Genomic DNA, 21,410 nt, shown 5'->3' with positions numbered 1-21,410 from the left:
GATTTATTAAAGCCTACTGCCGAACAATGATGCCTGAATCTCAGAGAGCTCAGTTGTCAGCACTGACGGTGTCATCGTTTTACGAACATGTATCTATTCTAATACATAAGGGTCTGGAAACTTATTGGTGTGCACCCGTTTTACGGGGCCAGTATGGCGGTTAGCCAGCAGCGGGTGCACATTCCGCGCCGGAGGTGCGCTACCTGCCATATTGGTCAGGAGCTGCTCAGTAGGTGTCTGAGGTACATGCCCGAAGCTGGCGTTAGACCCGTTGCACGTGCAAATTGGGGGCCCAATGCCCATTTCAGTCCCCCTTTAAGAAATCAGTCCGCGAATGGCCTCCGCGCGCACTTCGGTCAGTTTCTTCGAGCGCTCGCTCAGCAGCCGAATCCAGCAGGTCCTTAAAGGAGGCTGCCAGCGGAAAGGAGAGTTTGACCTTTTTTTCTGTCTTACCGCATCGCAGAGCCACGGAGGGAACAGGAGCGTTCCTCCACCCCGCTTCCCGGTTCCATGTTAAAACAACGAGCCACTGATGGGCTATCGCTCGCCCACCCCACGATTGCTCCCCCCACGCCCCGGACTCTCCTTAAGCCCTCGGGCAGTGCCCAAGCCGGCCGATCTCGCTGCTCCCCACCCCGTAACTGGCGAACTGCCTCTAGGGCTGGGAATGGCGCCCGCCATTTCACCCTGGGCCCTTGCTGCCAGTCTCATTGGGCGCAGTCAGCTTGTGCCGCACTCTGCAATTTCTAGGCCACGTTTCCCCATTCCAGCTTTTAGAATAAAACAACGCACGAGGTAGGTTTATGTTTTCAAAATAGAATTTGAACCCAAAAATGTACTCCAGAAGAAAACAGGCCTGATCTCTATTCAATTTTCCTTGTGACAGAAACCTAATTTGATCCACAGTTTATGATGCATTTGTGTTGTATTGTTGAAAATTGCATGGTAGTGGCATCTCCAACATTGGTAGCAGCACTGCAGGTTAAATGCTGCTCTTTCCAGAAATTCGCTCATGGTTTTGCCCAGTGTTTCAAAAGATCAGCATTATAAGTGCAACCTCTGGTGGTGCCACTTGCCATTTTATCTTGTCACCGGTGAGGAAGAAAGAAAGAAAGAAAGAAAGAACTTGCATTTCTATAGCACCTTTCATGACCTCAGGACACCCCAAAGCACTTTACAGGCAATTAAGTAGTTTTTTGAAGTGTAGTCACTGTTGTAATGTAGGAAATGCAGCAGCACACTGCCTATAATTTTCCGAATGTTAATCCTAAACGTCTTCCCAACCCCAACTCTTTATACATGATTGTGACTCTTTAGCTTGTGCCTCTTCTGCAACTTGATCTGGAGCACCTTGATCTGGAGCATCGTGATCTGGAGCATGTGATCTGGAGCATGTGATCTGGAACACCTCGATCTGGAGCACCTTTATCTGGAACACCGTGATCTGGAGCATGTGATCTGGAACACCTTGACCTGGAGCACCTTGATCTGGAGCATGTGATCTGGAACACCTTGATCTGGAGCACCTTGATCTGGAGCACGTGATCTGGAACACCTTGATCTGAAGCACGTGATCTGGAACACCTTGATCTGGAGCATGTGATCTGGAACACCTTGATCTGGAACACGAGATCTGGAGCACCTTGATCTGGAGCATGTGATCTTGAATACCTTGATCGGGAGCATGTGATCTGGAACACCTTGATCTGGAAAACGAGATCTGGAGCACCTTGATCTGGAGCACCTTGATCGGGAACAATGTGATCTGGAGCATGTGATCTGGGGCATGTGCTCTGGAGCATGTGCTGTGGAACACCTTGATCTGGAGCACGTGATCTGGAGCACCTTGATCTGGAGCATGTGCTCTTGAACACCTTGATCTGGAGCACCTTGATCTGAAGCACATGATCTGGAGCATGCGATCTAGAACACCTTGATCTGGAGCACGTGATCTGGAGCATGTGATCTGGAACATCTTGATCTGGAACATCTTGATCTGGAACACCTTGATCTGGAGTATATGATCTGGAACACCTTGATCTGGAGCACCTTGATCTGGAGCACATGACCTGGAGCACCTTTCTCTGGAACACTGTGATCTGGAGCATGTGCTCTGGAACACATTGATCTGGAACACACTAATCTGGAGCACATGATCTGGAACACCTTGATCTGGAGCACATGATCTGGAGCACATGATCTGGAACACCTTGATCTGAAGCATGTGATCTGGAGCACCTTAATGTGGAATACCTTGATCTGGAGCACCTTGATCTGGAGCACCTTGATGTGGACGCCTTAATCTGGAGCACCTGGATCTGAAACACCTTGATCTGAAACACCTTGATCTGGAACACCATGATCTGGAGCACCTTGATCTGGAGCACCTTGATCCAGAACACCTTGATCTGGAGCATGTGATCTGGAGCACCTTGATGTGGAGCACCTTGATCTGGATCACCTTGATCTGGATCACCTTAATCTGGAGCACCATGATCTGGAGCACCTTGATCTGGAGCACCATGATCTGGAGCACCTTGATCTGGAGCACCATGATCTAGAGCACCATGATCTGGAGCACCTTGATCTGGAGCACCTTGATGTGGAACAGCTTGATCTGCTGCATGTGATCTGGAGCACCATGATCTGGAATACCTTTATCTGCAACACCTTTATCTGGAGCACCTTGATCTGGAGTACGTGATCTGGAGCAGAATGAGAAAGGGAGGATACATTACTTTTAACAAAATGACTGAAAGCTATCAATGCATTAGAACTAGGAAAATGGAACCATATCCGTATATTAATGTGTTTTAATTGATATACTTTCAGGTTGTCCATTGGTCCTTGTTGGAGATAACAGTCTTGCAGGTAAGGGAGTCACCACATATTTTACCATTTGATGAAAAAGTGCAGGGGGACACTTTATAATGTTGCTGAGTTTGTGCTGATTACCCAGTGATAACAGGCACAGGATTGTTAGAATAATTGCAATTTGAGTTGATGCTTCTCTACTTTGTACTTCCTGCCATCCAATTGTAAATGATCACATCATAATAGAATCTCCATGGCTGCAATTAAAACCATTAATAGTTTTAAGGACGTATTTTCCTCTGTTTGTAAAATTAAGGAAAAATTCTTTTACTAAAACTGCTCATGTAAAACCAATGCAAGTTTAGTAAAATAATTTGTTTTTGCCTTTACAAACAAAGGAAAATCTATTCTGCTAACACCAGCAGAGCAAGAAGGAAGTACCTTGGCTACTGTCTTCTAATGCCTATAATCCACCACAGGCTGAGGTGCCAATCCCAAGGGAAGCTAATGCCTATTAGTGCTTGAGCAACAATTAGTCTTCTCAGGAGAAGATTTCCCACTGAAAAGAAAAAAAGACTTGCATTTATACAGCGCCTTTCACTACCTCAAGATGTCCCAAAGTGCTTTACAGCCAGTGAAGTAATTTTTTTGAAGTGTAGTCACTGTTGTAATGTAGCAAACATGGCAGCCAATTTGCACACAGCAAGCTCCCACAAACAGCAATGTGATACTGACCAGATAATCTATTTTAGTGATTTTGGTTGAGGGATAAATATTGGAGCACGTGAACTCCCCTGCTCTTCTTCAAAATAGTGCCGTGGGATCTTATACGTCTACCTGAGAGAGCAGACGGGGCCTCAGTTTAATGTCTCATCCGAAAGATGGCACCTCCATCAGTGCAGGACTCCCTCAGTACTGCACTAGAATGTCAGCCTCGATTTTGTGCTCAAGCCTGTGGAGTGGGACTTAAACCTACAACCTTCTGACTCAGAGGCAAAGGTGCTACCCACTGAGCCACCTTAAAGGTCTCTATTTATTGTGAAATTATAGCGTATTCAGCAAACGGTGGCCAACTTCCTCTTCATATTGACACCCAAATTCATGTTAAAGTCATCTGTGTGAAATACATATTTATGGTGTAACTTTATTGCCAAATGATGGCAGAAAGGCTGAAAATATATATGTTTCAAATTTATTAGTGAAGCAATGAGAATTTACCACTGAAGCCATCACTTTAGAAAGAAACCCACTAGAGAGAAGGCCAGCTGATGGTAATGATGTGGAACGTTCATCACAATGTGCTGTCGAGGGAAATTTCTATTGGATTTGTGCAGCACTGCATAGAATGAGTAGCACTTTTGAGCGATATGCTTGGCTGAGATGATATTGTCAGAAAAAAATGCAGGTCAATTCTTGTTCTTTTCCCACTCCAAACAACAAAAAAATTTGCCAAATACTTTGTCACACCAGGGAGAACTCTCCTACTCTTCTTTGAAATAGTGCCGTGGGATCTAATACGTCTAACTAAGAGGGCAGACAGGGCCTCAGTTTAACATTTCATCCAAAAGATGGCACCTCCAACAGTGCAGGACTCCCTCAGTACCCTTTGTTAAGGGAAGGTCGTATCTGACTAAGTTGATTGAATTTTTTGAGCAGGTAACAAGGAGGGTCGATGAGGGTAATGCGTTTGATGTAGTCTACGTGGATTTTCGCAAGGCTTTTGACAAGGTCCCACATGGCAGACTAGTCAAAAAAGTAAAAGCCCATGGGATCCAAGGAAAAGTGGCTTGCTGGATCCAAAATTGGCTTAGTGGCAGGAAGCAAAGGATAATGATTGACGGGTGTTTTTGTGACTGGAAGGCTGTTTCCAGTGGAGTTTCGCAAGGCTCAGTACTAGGTCTCTTGCTTTTTGTGGTATATATTAATGATTTGGATTTGAATGTGGGGGGGCTTGATCAAGAAGTTTGGAGATGACACAAAAATTGGCCGTGTGGTTGATAGTGAGGAGGAAAGCTGTAGACTGCAGGAAGATACCAATGGACTGGTCAGGTGGGCAGAAAAGTAGCAAATGGAATTCAATCCAGAGAAGTGTGAGGTAATGCATTTGGGAGGGCAAACAAGGCAAGGATATACACACTAAATGGGAGGATACTGAGTAGTGCAGAGGAATAGAGGGACCTTGGAGTGCATGTCCACAGATCCCTGAAGGAAGCAGGACAGATAGATAAGGTGGTTAAAAAGGCATACGGGATACTTTCCTTTATTAGCTGAGGCACTGAATATAAGAGCGGGGAGGTTATGCTAGCTCTGTATAAAACACTAATTAGGCCACAGCTTGAGTACTGCGTACAGTTCTGGTCATCACATTACAGGAAAGATGTGATTGCACTAGAGAGGGTACAGAGGAGATTTATGAGGCTGTTGCCAGGGCTGGAGAATTTTAGCTATGAGAAAAGATTGGATAGGCTGGGGTTGTTTTCTTTGGAACTGAGGGGAGATTTAATTGAGGTGTATAAAATTACGACAAGACTAGATAGAGTGGATAGGGAGGACCTATTTCCTTTAGCAGAGGGGTCAGTGCCCAGGGGGCATGGATTTAATGTAATTGGTAGAAGGATTAGAGGGGAGTTGAGGAGAAATTTTTTCACCAAGAGGGTGGTGGGGTCTGGAACTCACTGCCTGAAAGGGTGGTAGAGGCAGAAAACCTCAACTCATTTAAAAAGTACTTGGATGTTTACTTGAAATGCCGTAACCTACTGTGCTATGGACCAAGTGCTGGAAAGTGGAATTAAGCTAGGTAGCTCTTTTTTGGCTGGCACGGACACGATGGGCCGAATGGCCTCCTCCTGTGCCGTAACTTTCTATGATTCTGTGATTGCACAATAAAGGCAGGGTCCCTTTCAGCTTAACTAGAGAAGCTGGGATTGTTCTCCTTAGGACAGAGAGGGTTAAAGGGAGATTTGATAGAGGTGTTCAAAATTATGAAGGGTTTTGATAGAGTAAATAAGGAGAAACTGTTTCCACTGGCAGAAGGGCGGTAACCAGAGGGCACAGAGTTAAGGAAATTGGTAAAGAACCAGAGGGGAGAAGAGGAGTGCTTTTTTTTACGCAGCGAGTTGTTATGATCTGGAATGCTCTGCCTGAAAGGGTGGTGGAAGCAGATTCAATAGTAACTTTCAAAAGGGAATTGGATAAATACTTGAAAAGGAAAAATTTGCAGGGCAATGGGGAAAGAGCAGGGTGAGTGGGACTAATTGGATAGCTCTTTCAAAGAGCCGGCACAGGCACGATGGGCCGAATAGCCTCCTTCTGTGCTGTATGATTCCATGAAGTCACACCCACTCTACACCCAAACTTCGCTTGCCAACCAGTCCCATACATTGGTGCTCTTATTGGCAGAACTTGGAGTTAATGCCTGTAATTACCCATGCTTTCAGTTTCTTATTTTTCTTGTGCAGGAATAGGCCGTACAGCCCCTCGAGCCTGTTCCGTCATTCAATTACATCATGGCTGATCTGTATCTTAGCTTCATCTACCTGCCTTGGTTCCGTAACCCTTAATACCCTTGCCTAACAAAAATCTATCAATCTCAGTTTTGACATTTTCAATTGACCCCCAGCCTCAACAGCTTTTGGGGGAAGAGAGTTCCAGATTTCCACTCAATTTGTGTGAAGAAGTGCTTCCTGATATCACCGCTGAACAACCTCGTTCTAATTTTAAGGTTATGCCCCCTTATTCTGGACTCCCCCCACCAGAGGAAATAGTTACTTTCTATTTACCCTATCAACTCCTTTAATCATCTTAAAAAGAGGATGCACTGACTGAAAGGCAGACAAGAGTGAATCAAACTGGGGCACACTTGTGGATCTTCTTGAGTCCTCGCTTGATAACAACATCGGCCTAACAGCCCCTCATTTTCCTACTCTCTCAGCCATTGAAGAACACACACACACAAAGGGTCTGTCAGATGGTGAGAGGGAGAAATACCCCTTTAAAAGTCCAGAGGGAACATATTAAAGTACCAGAAAAAGAAACCTTGCTTTTACCTTCCAACTAATAGGAGAATTGTCGGGAGATATTTTATAGGTTTTATACTGTAATCTGAAAACACAATTAATTGTGCTTGCAGGATTTAAGATGATGGAAATGTTCGGGCTAGTCGAGAAGGAATATGCCTCCGTTGAAGGAGTATCTCTGGAGTCTGGCTCCCTCAATAGCTTTCCCTGTTTCAGACTTCACAAAGATGCTCTTGTATCACAGCTGACCAAGTAGGTATCATTCTTGAACTGAGATTTTAAAAAGAAGCTCTCTGTATAAGCTGCATGTTTATTGTTCAAGAGAAGGGCACTTTATTGTAAGTTTTACTCTGGCCAGTTGTCCGTTACTGTTCCTGACTTTTTCCAATAGTCAAGAAATTTGGGTAAACAGCCAAGGGCCATAGTGGAGGGGACCACCACTGTTTTAAAGAGTAGATAAAGTAAATTGAGAAGGACCAATTCGATTATGTCAACCGTGGGTTTTAAAAGTCTGTCAATTGTAGGAGGAAGGGAAAGAGCTAGATTAGGAAACTGTGAGATGAATTATCATTTGAACGTTCATGAAGGAGAAAGAGTGTGTAGTTTGCCTATTTGGTCTTATGAACATGTGGTTTTATATTGTGGTGGTGAAGTTATAGACAGAGTTTATACTTTGTTATACACAGTTTATTATACAACTATCAGGAAAGATCGAACAGGCTGGGGCTCTTTTCTCTAGAAAAGAGACGATTGAGAGGATACCTAATAGAGGTATTTAAAATTATGAAGGGGTTTGATAGGGTAGATGTAGAGAAGATGTTTCCACTTGTGGGGAGTCCAAAACCAGGGTCCATAAATATAAGATAGTCACCAATAAATCCAATCGGGAATTCAGGAGAAACTTCTTTACCCTGAGAGTGGTGAGAATGTGGAACTTGCTACCACAAGGAGTAGTTGAGGTGAATAGCATAGATGGGTTTAAGGGGAAGCTAGATAAACACATGAGGGAGAAAGGAATAGAAGGATATGTTGATAGGGTGAGATGAAGTAAGGTGGGAGGAGGCTCGTGTGGAGCGTAAATGCCGACATAGACGGTAAAATTCTGTGTAATTCTATGTAATTTGTTGTATATAGATTACAGCAAATTACAAAACTGACATCTCAAATGAGTGCAGGTATTTCCTGCATAGTAACCTTGTGTTAAAATATCATTCATCAAAAACAAGGATTGTGTGATGATGTTGGGGCCTAAAATTCTGGAGGTGCAAAGTCTGCTGTTACCTGGGTGGGCAAGGGGCAGAATCTGCAGTCGGACCTGGTGAAGCGAAGTCTCCGGGGATGATGTTAAACTAACGCACGTTATTGAGTTTTATTAACGGCACCGTTTCTTCGTCAGGAATGTCCACCCTGAGGGCCTGCCTTCTGATTACACCGTCACCTTCCTATTCCGCTTGTTGTCCGACACGCCTCAGGAACCCTTTGCCCTCTGGGAGATTCTAAACCAGCAGAACGAACCTCTGGTTGGAGTTATCTTGGACAGTAAGAGTTTTATGGCTATTCACCTCAGTGTTGTGCGGAACTATGTCAGATTTAAGTTGGTCTCAACCCTTCAACCTCGGAGATGTTTTAGGACAGGGAGCTAGTGATCCAGCGTACGGTGCATTGCTCTGCTCATGTTAGGTTCATGATGTGTAAAGAAAGAATTTGCATTTATATAGCACCTTTCACAACCAATTAGATACTCTTTGAAGTGTAGTCACTGTTGTAATGTAGGAAATGCGGCAGCCAATTTGCACACAGCAAGATCCCACAAACAGCAATGTGATAATAACCAGACCATCTGTTTTAGTGATGTTGGTGGAAGGATAAATATTGGCCCAGGACACCAGCGAGAACTCCCCCGCTCTTCTTTGAATAGTGCCATGGGATTGGAGACGAGAGTGCTATCAACTGAGCCAACACTGACACCTTATACTGTCCTAGCAATACAACGTAAAACCCTACTGGCCTTCTTAATGGCCTCATCACACTCTTTGTGGACCGTAAACAATTTAAAATGTTCACAGTTGCCACATTGGGCAAAGGCTCAGTAAATTATAATCACATATGACTTCAACCCTGTTTGACTGTGAAAGTTTACTGTTAATTGTTACAGGCTGAAAAATTACCCAAATGTTTTTTCAATTTTAATCTTTTCTTATTTGCTGTGTTTAGATGGTGGGAAAACCCTGACTTATTTTAACTACGATTACAAGGATGAATTCCAAACTGTCACTTTTGAGGATCCAGAGGTCAAGAAGATTTTCTATGGCAGTTTTCACAAGGTTAGTTAACATAAATTAATCCAAAAGATCTCCTTTAATTGCCTCTTTTATTCTTTGACTGAGTTTCATTACTAGATAATGGACCACGATTGTTGCATCATTTGTGTTCCAGCAAATAAATTTAGGAAACTTCCCCTTTCAAAAAAACAGTGGGCTAAATCTTCTCAGTAAAATAACGGTGTGTTAACAACGCACACCGTTATTAATGTGCAAATCAGCCAGCGAGTTCAGGGGCTGAAGAGATACGCCGTGAGTTGTGAATCTCCAGAATTGCTGCTCGATTTATGCTACTCCTCCGTGCTTCACACAAATAGCATCTCGTTTTCAACCTCTCCATTATTTTTAAGAACTTGCTGGATTTGCACATTAATTGCCCCATTAAACTCGCTTCAGAAGGTTAGAGCTGGTGATTAATAGCGTAAGTACCCTTTTAACAACATGATAATTGTTAATTCTATGCCAATCAATCTCCCTGGCCCAAAAAGGGAACAGTTTAAACTGTTTAGTCTCATTTCTACCGGTCGTCAATTGTTGTCAGAGATTTTAAAAATGTAAAATTAAAAATCTACATTTTTTCTCTTACTTTTCCTCAATTTTTTTTCTCTCTCTCTTAATCCGATCTTTCCTTCCCTCTCGTTATTTCTCTTTCTGTACCTGATTTGACTTTAATTCACACTATTTCCTTCTCCGTCATTGCTCTGTTTTTTTCTCTATCCTTAAATCTCACTGGTTAAGGAGACAGACTGTTGGTCCCGTTGTTCATTAAGGTCCCAGATGTCCTGTTGCCATTGCTGTGCCATTATCAGCTCGCACTTCCAGCAAGTTACAGGGCAAAAAATAAATTTGAGCTGAAGGGTGCAGGAAAAAGTCTAACTAACGGGGCACGCCGTGAGATGCCCCACTCCAGCAAGAACCGGGCCATTAATTATGCCAGTTTAATTTGTTACCTCATGGTGTGCTTCATTTCACAGGTTGAGGATTAATTTTATTTGACATGAGGTATATAGTGAGATGTAATAAATATATTTGGCGAGATCAATTGCCCACTGCTTGGAGAACTAAACTATTCCACCAACTGGCTCCTGGCTCATTGTATAACTATGTCACTGAGCCTTGGAGGGGATGCAGCGCAGATTCACCAAACTTCTTCACGCAAAGAGTGGTAAGAATATGGAACACGCTACCACAAGGAGTAGTTGAGGCGAATAACATAGATGCATTTAAGGGGAAGCTAGATAAACACATGAGGGGAGAAAGGAATAGAAGGATATGCTGTTAGGGTGAGACAAAGAGGGGTGGGAGGAGGCTCGTGTGGAGCATAAACACTGGCATGGACCTGTTGGCCCCATTAGCCTGTTTCTGTGCTGTAATCTCTATGTAATTCTATGTAATGTCACTCCATATTCTTTGCCAACAGGTACATGTGGTTATCACCAAAACCCATGCAAAACTGATTATTGACTGCCAGCAAGTAGGGGAGAAGGAGATCAATGCAGCTGGAAACATTACCACCAATGGGATCGAAGTGTTGGGCCGAATGGTGCGGTCCAGGGGTCCACGGGATAACTCTGCTCCTGTGAGTGACTCAAATCTTCCTGCATCACCGCTAGCATTACTTTACATAGCATGCACAAAACAACAACAACAACAACTACTACTACTACTACTACTCGCATTTTATACAGCACCTTTAACGTAGTAAAATGTCCCAAGGCACTTCACAGGAGCGTTATCACACAAAATTTGACACCGAGCCACATAAGGAGATATTAGATCAAGAGCAAAATACTGCAGATGCTGGAAATCTGAAATAAGAACAGAAAATGCTGGAAGTACTCAGCAAATCAGACAGCATCTGTCGAGAAAGGAACAGAGTTAATGTTTCAGGTCGATGTTCTGATGAAGTCATCAACCTGGAATGTTACCTTTGTTTCTTTCTCCACAGATGCTGCCTGACTTGCTGAGTATTTCCAGCATTTTCTGTTTTTATATTATATAAGGAGATATTAGGACAGGCAACCAAAAGCTTGGTCAAAGAGGCAGGTTTTAAGGAGTGTCTTAAAGGAGGAGAGAGAGAGGCGGAGAGGTTTAGGGAGGAAGTTCCAGAGTTTAGGGTCTAGGCAGCTGAAGGCACAGCCGCCAATGGTGGAGCGAATGAAATCGGGGATGCACAAGAGGCCGGAATTGGAGGAGCGCAGAGATCTTGGAGGAAAGAAAGTTACACAAACCAAATGTCAATTTTTTAGATTTCTCACGATGCTGCCATTTGGTGGAGGTGGGGGGGGAGGTGGTGTTAACTTTGAGTAATATATGTTAAAAATGCTGTTATTGAATTAAACTTAGCACTTGAGGGGTTAAATTCACAAGATAGTAGGGCTAGAAGGTGTAATTTAGGATTCAAACGGAGTGTTTGAATCATTGTGCTTCAGACAATAGAAGTTAGTTTGGACTTTTTGGTGACTGTTCACACCTATTCTGGTTGAGGTGACTCAGTTAATTTGAGCTCGGAGGAGTAGATGCCAGGATAGTAATCTGTTGAGATTCCACTTTCTTGGATCAGAATTAACAAAAAGGATAGAAAACCCCATCTTCAGGGTCAGTCAGGTTTAACAAAGGCTGCAAGAAGCCTGAGCTGGGAATTAAGAGATATCCAGGTTGTTTTTTCCAGCTGTATCCTGACCCAAAAAGAAATAAAACGGAAATTGAATGTTCCGTCCACTGTTTGTGATAGTGTAGCATATTTTTGTTGTTTTGTGCTGTTGTGGGAAGCTGTGTGAAGAAAGAAAGAAAGAACTTGCTTTTCTATAGCGTCTTTCACGACCTCATGATGCCCCAAAGCGCTTTACAGCCAATTAAGTACTTTTTGAAGTGCAGTCACTGTTGTATTGTAGGAAAAGTGACTTCTAATTTGCACACAGCAAGGTCCCACAAACAGCAATTAAATAAATGACCAGATAATCTGTTTTAGTGATGTTGCTTGAGGGATCAATATTGTCCAGGACACCAGGGAGAACTCCCCTGTTCTTCTTCGAATAGTCATGATGTGGAGATGCCGGTGATGGACTGGGGTTGACAATTGTAAACAATTTTACAACACCAAGTTATAGTCCAGCAATTTTATTTTAAATTCACAAGCTTTCGGAGGCTACCTCCTTCCACATCGTTCACCTGAGGAAGGAGGTAGCCTCCGAAAGCTTGTGAATTTAAAATAAAATTGCTGGACTATAACTTGGTGTTGTAAAATTGTTTACAATCTTCGAATAGTGCCATGGGATCATTTACTTCCACCTGAGAGGGCCGACAGGGCTTCGGTTTAATGTCTCATCCAAAAGACAGCACCTACCAACAGGGCAGCACTCCCTCAGTACTGCACTGGAATTTCAGCCTAGATTTTGTGCTCAAGTCTCTGGAGTGGGGCTTGAACCCATGACATTCTGACTGAGGTGAGAGTGTTGCCCACTGAGCTACGGCTGAAGTTTAAAACAGTCTGGAATTGCTACTTTTGCTCAGTAACATGCATTATGCAAAACAGACCAGCTTCTTGATTTGTCATTGAGCTCATCTTATCAGAGTGCTCACCAGTTCCACTTATCGCTAGATTGATGAAAAGCATGTGGGGGGCAGGTGTGAGTTTCCAGTATTTAGCTTGTATGATAAACAGGACACATTGTCGATATTGGGCTGTGTGAGTTAACTCTGGAACGCAAGAGGTGTAAGGTCTGCTTACGGGTGTAACCTGTGCCACTGAAACTGTGAGAATAACTAAGACAGACGCAAAATTTGTGAACACCAACCTTTGTCTTCAGTTGTGGGCTCAATTGTAATTAAAGCCCGTGCAGACTTTGAAGCAAAGCATAACTAAATTAAACGCCCCTTTGTTAATGAGTATTAGCAGGAAACTGTGCATTTGTCATGATCTTTGTAGTGTGTAAATCATCATAAACACAAGTTCCCCCGTTACTTTGAAAACATTTTGTGATCTGGGCGGCATTCCTCGATTGTATGAACGTAATTCTTTGTAGGTTACAACTAAACAAACATTTTAAGAGATTTTTTTTCCAGCTGGTCTATTTGATGTTTTCCAAAGCTTGGTTCTGTTTTTTTTAGTGACTGAAGCAAAAAAAAAATGGTTTTAATTACGGTGTAGTGTATTAGATTTGCACAGAAGAACGATATTCAATCCCTGTTCTTATGGGAATAGTGATTGAGGGAAAAGTTCCTGCATTTTGTTGAAGTGCACACTGGGGCAGTGGGAAAGTAATAGCTAGTCTGTTGGTGCCCTCTGGGTCTTTATGGGCTCTCAGCAATTACAAGGCGCAATTTTGTAAACATCTGTTCCAGTCCAATCACTTAAGCACATAGCCTAAGCTGATGCTTCAGTGCAGCACTGTGGGAACGCTGTACTGTTGGAGGTGACGTCTTTCAGATGAGACATTAAGCTGATGCTCAGTCTGCTGTCTCAGGTGGATGTACAAGATCCCATGGAACTAGGGGAGCTCTCCCCAGTGTCCTGGCCAATATTTATCCCTCAGCCAACATCACTAAAACAGATAATCTGGTCATTTATCTCATTGTTGTTTGTGGGACCTTGCTGTGTGTGAATTGACTGCCGTGTTTCCTACAATACAACAGTAACTACACTTCAAAAGTACTTCATTGGCTGTAAAGTACTTCTAGACCAAAAAGCCCAGCATGTTGTTCCTTTTATTCACTGTTTACAAAGATCTTTCACCAAAGTGTACACCATTACAGCAGTGACTACACTTCAAAAATACTTGATTGATTGTAAAGTGCTTTGGGACATCCTGAGGTCGTGAAAGGTGTTATAGAAATGCAAGTCTTTCTTTTATAGCCTTCCAACCCATCATGTATGGCCTGTGCAACATGTTATATCAATTTACAGGCATATTATTCACTGACTGTAGGGACTGGAGTCCTGCAGTTGCTAAATGTGAACAGTATCTCCAATACAAATGGTAACATTGTGACATTATGAAACAAATTGGACAATGGGATGTTATGTTGGCCTTAGACATTGTACCCCGTTGATATTACAGAACCACTTCCAATGGAGGTCGTTCTATAATTTAATCCGTTTTTTTTCTGCCAAGGGCAGCCCTGTTTATATTGTGATGCAGATTGAGCCACACTGCATACTTGCCAGTTTTGCACATCAGCAAGGTAGCATTTGTGACTCTGCCAATCTAGTCTGGACCCTCCCCAATGCAGAGGGAAAGATCTGTACTAGACCGAACACTTGTCAACCGGTACAGGCAAGTTAAGAGCTCGCTTCACTCACAGCCAAACTCAGAACGGCCAACGGCCACATGTCCACAATCACACAGCAGTTGGAGGACACAGTGAAACGGCCTCCTATAGAGATTACCTCTGACAACACTCTTGAGTTGGAACATAGCAAGAAGAGAAAGAAAGACTTGCATTTATATAGCACCTTTCACAACCTCAGGACGTCCCAAAGAGCATTACAGCCAATGAGGTACTTTAGAAGTGTAGTCACTGTAGTAATGTAGGAAATGAATGTTGTCATAACTTGACACCAGGGACATGATCTTAAATGGGAAAAACGGATAGGTTGGAGGCTATGGGGGCAGTAAAAATCTTAAAAATCTAAAACCTGCCCCCAACCCACCTCCAACCCGCCCACTTCCAATTTTCACGGAGGTGGGACGAGGGGCGGGCGACCAACCCGCTCTCAGGAGGCAGTTCAGTCATTAAAAGCTTTCAAGGAGGCTGCGGGCCTCCATTTTGACAGATTTTTTGTTTTTAACTCCTGGGGGCCAGAATTCCCGGGCATTCTCCTTCATGCCACATGAGAGGAGGCGAGAAGGCCTGAAATTGCAGGTAAGTGCCTTTATAGCACAGCTTGTGGGCCCGGAGGAGCAGGAGTGCTTCCCCCAGGTCCAACAAGCCTACCTGTACCAACCCTACAAACACCCCCCCCTCCGATGACTGACCACCCTCCGATGACTGACCACCCTCCGATGACTGACCACCCTCCGATGACTGAGCCCCCTCCCCCGATGACTGAGCCCCCTCCCCCGATGACTGACCCCCCCCCCGATGACTGAGCCCCCTCCCCCAATGACTGAGCCCCCTCCCCCGATGACTGACCCCCCCCTCCAATGACTGAGCCCCCTCCCCCGATGACTGACCCCCCCCCTCCGATGACTGAGCTTCTCCTCCGATGACTGACCTCCCTCCCCGATGATTGACGGCGCCCCCCCACCCCCGGTGACTGACCTCCCCTGATGACCCCCTATTGACTGACCGCCCCCCCCAGTGACCCCCAATGACTGAGCCCCCCCCCGATGACCCCCGACCCCCCCGGTCTGTCGGGCGGGAAACCGTCAAAAAAAAACGTCCTTACGTCAAAATCCTAAGGACATCCAGGAAACCCATACTTCCAGGTTTCCCTACAGGAATTCCCCCCACCCCCCACCACATCCCCGATAAAATCATGCTCCTGATGTTTGCTGATGTTGAAAATTCTTTGTAAACGTTAATAACGAATAGATCTGCATCATTTATTAGTCCATATTAGTCCATTTATTTGTCCAGTTTACACTTCAGAAATTTCTGGGCAGTTCACCAGTTTGTCTGGTCCAGGACTAGACGGGTGACATCACTAGTGTGTTTGTGTATATACTACCCATGAAATGTTTGAATCTATTTTAGAAATGATTACTGTGGCTAACAAAACAATGTCAGTTTACTGTTGGCGTTGACTTAGTACGACAGAATATATTTACACGTCGTTAACAAAAGTTGTATTGCCTTATTAAATGTGCTTGATCTTTCACAAAGATTTACCTTTTAGTATTTCATTTCAATTCTAGTTCCAACTGCAAGGATTTGATATTTCCTGTTCCACCTCCTGGGCCAACAGAGACAAGTGTTGTGAACTTCCAGCTCTGGTGAGTGCAGAATAAAACAACAAAGATATCTACAGATGCGCTATCCCAGGATTTGTACATATTTATATTTTTGGAGGCATGGAGATGATGCTGAGGAGGTGTGGGTTTAGCGGCAGTTTATTTAAGACTCGGCGATTATAGAATTGATTCAGCCTGTTTTGATTTCATTATTTTCCTAAACAGTCACTCACATGAAAATTTGCAGAACAGAATAACGATCTGGTTGACAAGCATAAGTGAACTTTACAGTGTATTTGGGGCAAATTTTCCTCTTTGCACTTGGGTGTTAGATGTTCACTTGGGCAGAGCACATGGAGGAAAATCAGGCAGGGGGGGCAATCACACATCTGTAGTGGAACCTGCTTGTGCCATCCATTTAAATGAATTGATTGAAATTTGGGTGGGCTCCATTCCAGCCATGCAATCCTTCCTAACCCGATATTCCTCCATTCAGGCCAAGCACAAAACAGGAAAATATGCCCCAAGAATCCTTCCTTGCTACCGTTGTATAAAGCTCTGGTCAGACCCTATCTGGAGTACTGCATTCAGTTCTGGGGATCTTACCTGTTTCTGTGCTGCAAAATTCTATGTAATTCTCTGCAACCTAACAGTAATTCCCAAATTATATACATTAGACATAAAGAGATATGCATCTGGTAGTTTTTTTTTCAGGGAACTATGAAGGAATGTTTTATTCTTCTCAAAGACCTTTAGAGATTACAGCGTAAATATTGCAGGGCATGTTTGAGCTAAAAATTGAAAGGCCTTTTACACCTTATAATTGAAAATATTAAAATTGAACAATAGTCCACAGCTATAATTGCAATTGCTATAGTAATGGAAAATGTGGAAGTTTAACAGCATAGAAATACATAGACCTTGCAACATGGAAATAGGAACATAGGAACAGGAGTAGTCCATTCAGCCCATCCAATTCAATTACAGCGTAGCTGATCTGTATCTTACCATCTACCCGCCTTGGCTCCGTAACCCTTAATACCCTCGCCTAACAAAAATCTAGGCCATTCGGCCCAACGGGTCCATGTTGTCATTTACCCTCCATGCGAATAAATAGCCATAATCCCATTTACCCTCCCTGTTCCCATATCTCTTCATCCACCGATCCAATCTGAGCTTGAATGCTGACATAATTCCACAGCTTCACAGTTCTCTGTGTAAAGATGTTTCTCTCGCTATCTGTTCTAAATCTCTTACATTTATTCTTGGTTTTAGCCTCCCCTCATTCTGGACCCTTGAACTACTGGAAATCGACTGCTTAATGGCCCATCTTTTCATAATTTTAAACCCTATCATTTGCATCTTTCTATTGAGAAAACCCCCAAATTGTCCAAGTCTTTCATCACATTTATATTTTCTCATACCAGGCAGCATCCTATTAGAAATAAAAACAGTAAATGCTGGAAACATTCAGTAAGTCAGGCAGCATCTGTGAAGAGAGAGGCAGAGTTAACGTTTCAGGTCGATGACCATTGATCGGAACTCAGATGTGTTGTGATCTGTATTGTACCCCCTTTAAAATCTCAATTTGCATCCTATGGCATGAAGCCCATTACTGCACACAGTATAACTGAGGTCCCAATAAGATTTTAAATAGGCTTATCGTGACCTCTCGGCTTTTATATTCTAGATTTACAACACGATAGCTAAATTTGTTGTAGAATTGCGAATGTTTTCAATTGCCAATTTTTAAAAAAGACTGCCTGTTATTTTCATTCATTAAGAAGCTGAATGGTGTTGCTAAAATCCTCCAAGGGTTTTCTTTTGCCAGTGGGTGGGCTGAGCAGACGACAGCTGTGAATTCCTGTCCCCCCGCAGCCTGACCCCACCATTTCCCAAGAAACGTCTAAGTAGATTGACAGCTGCAGTAGGCTTTATTACTGAGCCTTGTCAGTAACAGCTGACCGAAGGGGATAGGACCATGAGTATTCGGAAATGCATTCCCAACTAATGAAAGCACCAAAGTATTTTAAAAACCTTGCGCTCTCGTAAGGAATGAATTGTGCAATACTTTTACATTATTGAAAATTGCAAAAAAAAATTAATGCAGAAAGATCTTTTTTTGGGGGAGGAGGTGGGTGGAGAGAAATTATTCCTAGTGTAAGTCAATTATTTTTTTGAAAGTTGTATTATAATGTGAACAGCAGTGACTGAGTCAATTTGCAGTGATCTCTGCACTTCTCTCCCTCTGGTACCTTGCCCGCATGGCCAATTATTCACATGTGAGATTTGACGGTGAGTTTTGGCAATCAATTTAACTAAAAGGGGCCATCATAGCCAAGCCTAATCCTTTGATCACACTTGCACTTTAAATGGGGCCACTGAGAGACGTAGAATCACAGCAAAATAGAATGATATAGCACAGAAGGAGGCCATTCGGCCCATTGGCCTGTGCTGGATGATTTCACTAATTTTCTATCACCCCTCCTCAAGCCACTTGTGATGTCCCTACCAATGACCTAGCTGAGATCAGTTAAGTCAGCATAGAATGCCTACTAAACCTGAGACATTCCTGGCCTGCATGGTCAATGCAAACAACAACAACTTGCATTTATATATCACCTTTAATGTAGTAAAACGTCCCAAGGCACTTCACAGGAGCGTTATCAGACAAAATTTGACACCGAGCCACATAAGAAGATATTAGAATAGGTGAGGTAGGTTTTAAGGCGCAACTTAAAGGAGGAGAGAGTGGCAGAGAGGCGGAGAGGTTTAGGGAGGAAATTCCAGAGCTTAGGGCCTAGGCAGCTGAAGGCACGGCTGTCAATGGTTGAGCGATGAAAATCGGGGATGCACAATGAGAATTCGCAATGAGAATTGGAGGAGCACAGATCTCGAATGGTTGTAGGGCTGGAGGCGGCTATAGTGAAAGAGAGGGCGAGGCCATGGAGGGATTTGAAAACAAGGATGAGAATTTTAAAATCGAGGCATTGCCAGACTGGGAGCCAATGTAAGTCAGCGAGCTCAGGAGGGGTGATGGGTGAATGGGACTTAGTGCGAGTTGGGATACGGGCAGTTTACAGAGGGTGCAAGGCGGGATGCTGGTCAGGAGAGCTTTGGAATATTCAAGTCTAGATGAGTTTAAATAAACCTTGTGGTCCTTGTGGGGGAGCCAATCTTAATGACAGTCTCTCCCACTGGAGGCAGGCCCAATGCAAATGAGGCAAGGCTAAAGCATCCAATGTCACAGAGAGAACCAACCCAACAGCTGGCTTTGTCCCCTTGTGCCAGATGTGCAATACCGCTGGTGGCAAACTTGAGCAGTCATCTTTGACTGGCCATTTTGCTCTGGACGCACACCATGCGAAGCTCTCATCCCATTGGTGCAGGCCAGCAATGAGATTTCCCGGCCTATACAGATCTAACTCTGACTTGACGGAAGATCCGTGGTCAGAAACTATTAGTTATGGACACCACTTAGAAGCAACTACATAGAATTATGTGTACAATTCTGGTCACCATATTACAGGAAGGATGTAATTGCTCTAGAGAGGGTGCAGAGGAGATTTACGAGGATGTTGCCAGGGCTGGAGAATTTTAGCTATGAGGAAAGATTGGATAGGCTGGGGTTGTTCTCTTTGGAACAAAGGAGGCTGAGGGGAGATTTAATTGAGGTGTACAAAATTATGAGGGGCCTAGATAGAGTGGATAGGAAGGACCTATTTCCCTTAGCAAAGAGGTCAATAACCAGGGGGCATAGATTTAAAATGATTGGTAGAAGGATTAGAGGGAAGCTGAGGAAACATTTTTTCACCCAGAGGGCGGTGGGGGTCTGGAACTCACTGCCTGAAAGGGTGGTAGAGGCAGAAACCCTCAACTCATTAAAAAAGTACCTGGATGTGCACCAGAAGTGCCGTAACCTACAGGGCTACGGACCAAGTGCTGGAAAGTGGGATTAGGCCGGGTGGCTCATTTTCAGCTGGCACGGACACGATGGGCCGAATGGCCTCCTTCTGTGCTGTAAATTTTCTATGATTCTATGATTACATAGAAAGTACAGCACAGACACAGGCCATTCGGCCCAACTGGTCTATGCCAGTGTTTATGCTCCACATGAGCTTCCTCCCTCCCTACTTCAGAAAAACCCTATCAGTATATCCTTCTATTCCTTTCTCCCTCATGTGCTTATCTAGCTCCCCCTTAAATGCATCTATGCTATTCGTCTCAATTATTCCTTGTGGTAGCAAGTTCCACATTCTCACCACTCTCTGGGTAAAGAGGTTTCTCCTGAATTCCCTATTGGATTTATTGGTGACTATCTTATGGCCCCTAGTTCTGGTATCCCCTGCAAGAGGAAACATCTTCTCCAAGTCTACCCAATCAAACCCTGAACCAGAGGGGGAAATGAGGAGAAATTCTTTTTATGCAGTGAGTTGTTATGACCTAGAATACACTGCCTGAAAGGGTGGTGGAAGCAGATTCAATAGTAACTTTCAAAAGGAATTGGATAAATACTTAAAAAGGAAAAAATTGCAGGGCTATGGGGAAAGAGCAGGGGAGTGGGACTAATTGCATAGTTCTTTCAAAGAGCCGGCACAGGCACGATGGGCTGAATGGTCTCCTTCTGTGCTGTATGATTCTGTGGTTCTATGATTCCAGTACCTCACCCAAGTGCCCATTGTTCATGTGTGGATCTAGACAGGAAGCAGCAGCAACTTATTTGACAATGGGATGGGGGGAGCGAGTGCATTACTGCCAAACTCGATCCTGTTTCTACCTAAAACGTTTCCGGCAGCAGTGACTGGACAGTGATTATTCGCGGAAACCTGAGTTCATCTTTCCTCTAACCTAGCTAGCCCTGGGACAATTGAGGCCAAGTATATCCTCGCTGTTGAGATCACCAAGTCACTGCAAATCAAACCTGGGACCTGGCTGCTCTTACATCACTCAGTTTCCACACTGAAGGCATTGGATATGTACATAGAATTACACAGAATGTACAGCATAGAAACAGGCCATTTGGCCCAACCAGTCTATGCTGGTGTTTTTATGCTCCACCTGAGCCTCCTCCCACCTTACTTCATCTCACCTTATCAGCACAACCTTCTATTCTTTCTCCCTTGTGTACATATTTAGCTTCCCTTGAATGCATTCGCGATTCGCCTCAATTACTCCTTGTGGTAATAAGTTCCACATTCTAACTACTCTCTGGGTATAAAAGTTTTCTCCTGAATTCCCTATTGCATTTATTAGTGACTGTCCTATATTTACAGCCCCTAGTTTTGGACTCCCCCACAAGTGGAAACATCTTATCTACATCTACCCTATCGAACCCTTTCATAATTTTAAAGACCTCTATTAGG

At 43.7% G+C, this 21,410-nt stretch overlaps 1 protein-coding gene across 8 annotated transcripts in view; it reads left to right on the top strand.

The window, feature by feature from the left end:
• col14a1a (collagen, type XIV, alpha 1a) overlaps positions 1-21,410 on the top strand; it is a 244,686-nt gene that overhangs the window by 181,234 nt on the left and 42,042 nt on the right. For all 8 annotated transcript variants that reach the window (XR_010962201.1, XR_010962202.1, XM_067981666.1 and 5 more), the window contains exons 30-35: positions 2,833-2,871; positions 6,944-7,082; positions 8,227-8,369; positions 9,045-9,154; positions 10,572-10,730; positions 16,012-16,089. Coding sequence is in view for 6 of the 8 variants with exons in the window: in XM_067981666.1 (XP_067837767.1) it covers positions 2,833-2,871; positions 6,944-7,082; positions 8,227-8,369; positions 9,045-9,154; positions 10,572-10,730; positions 16,012-16,089 (668 nt within the window). In the remaining 2 variants the exon portion in view is untranslated. The remainder of the gene's footprint in view (positions 1-2,832; positions 2,872-6,943; positions 7,083-8,226; positions 8,370-9,044; positions 9,155-10,571; positions 10,731-16,011; positions 16,090-21,410) is intronic.

Source organism: Heptranchias perlo, chromosome 3 (assembly GCF_035084215.1).
Source record: "Heptranchias perlo isolate sHepPer1 chromosome 3, sHepPer1.hap1, whole genome shotgun sequence".
Lineage (NCBI taxonomy): Eukaryota > Metazoa > Chordata > Chondrichthyes > Hexanchiformes > Hexanchidae > Heptranchias > Heptranchias perlo.
The sequence above is the reverse complement of the archived record's forward strand: the minus strand, read 5'-3'. Positions and strand labels throughout refer to the sequence as shown.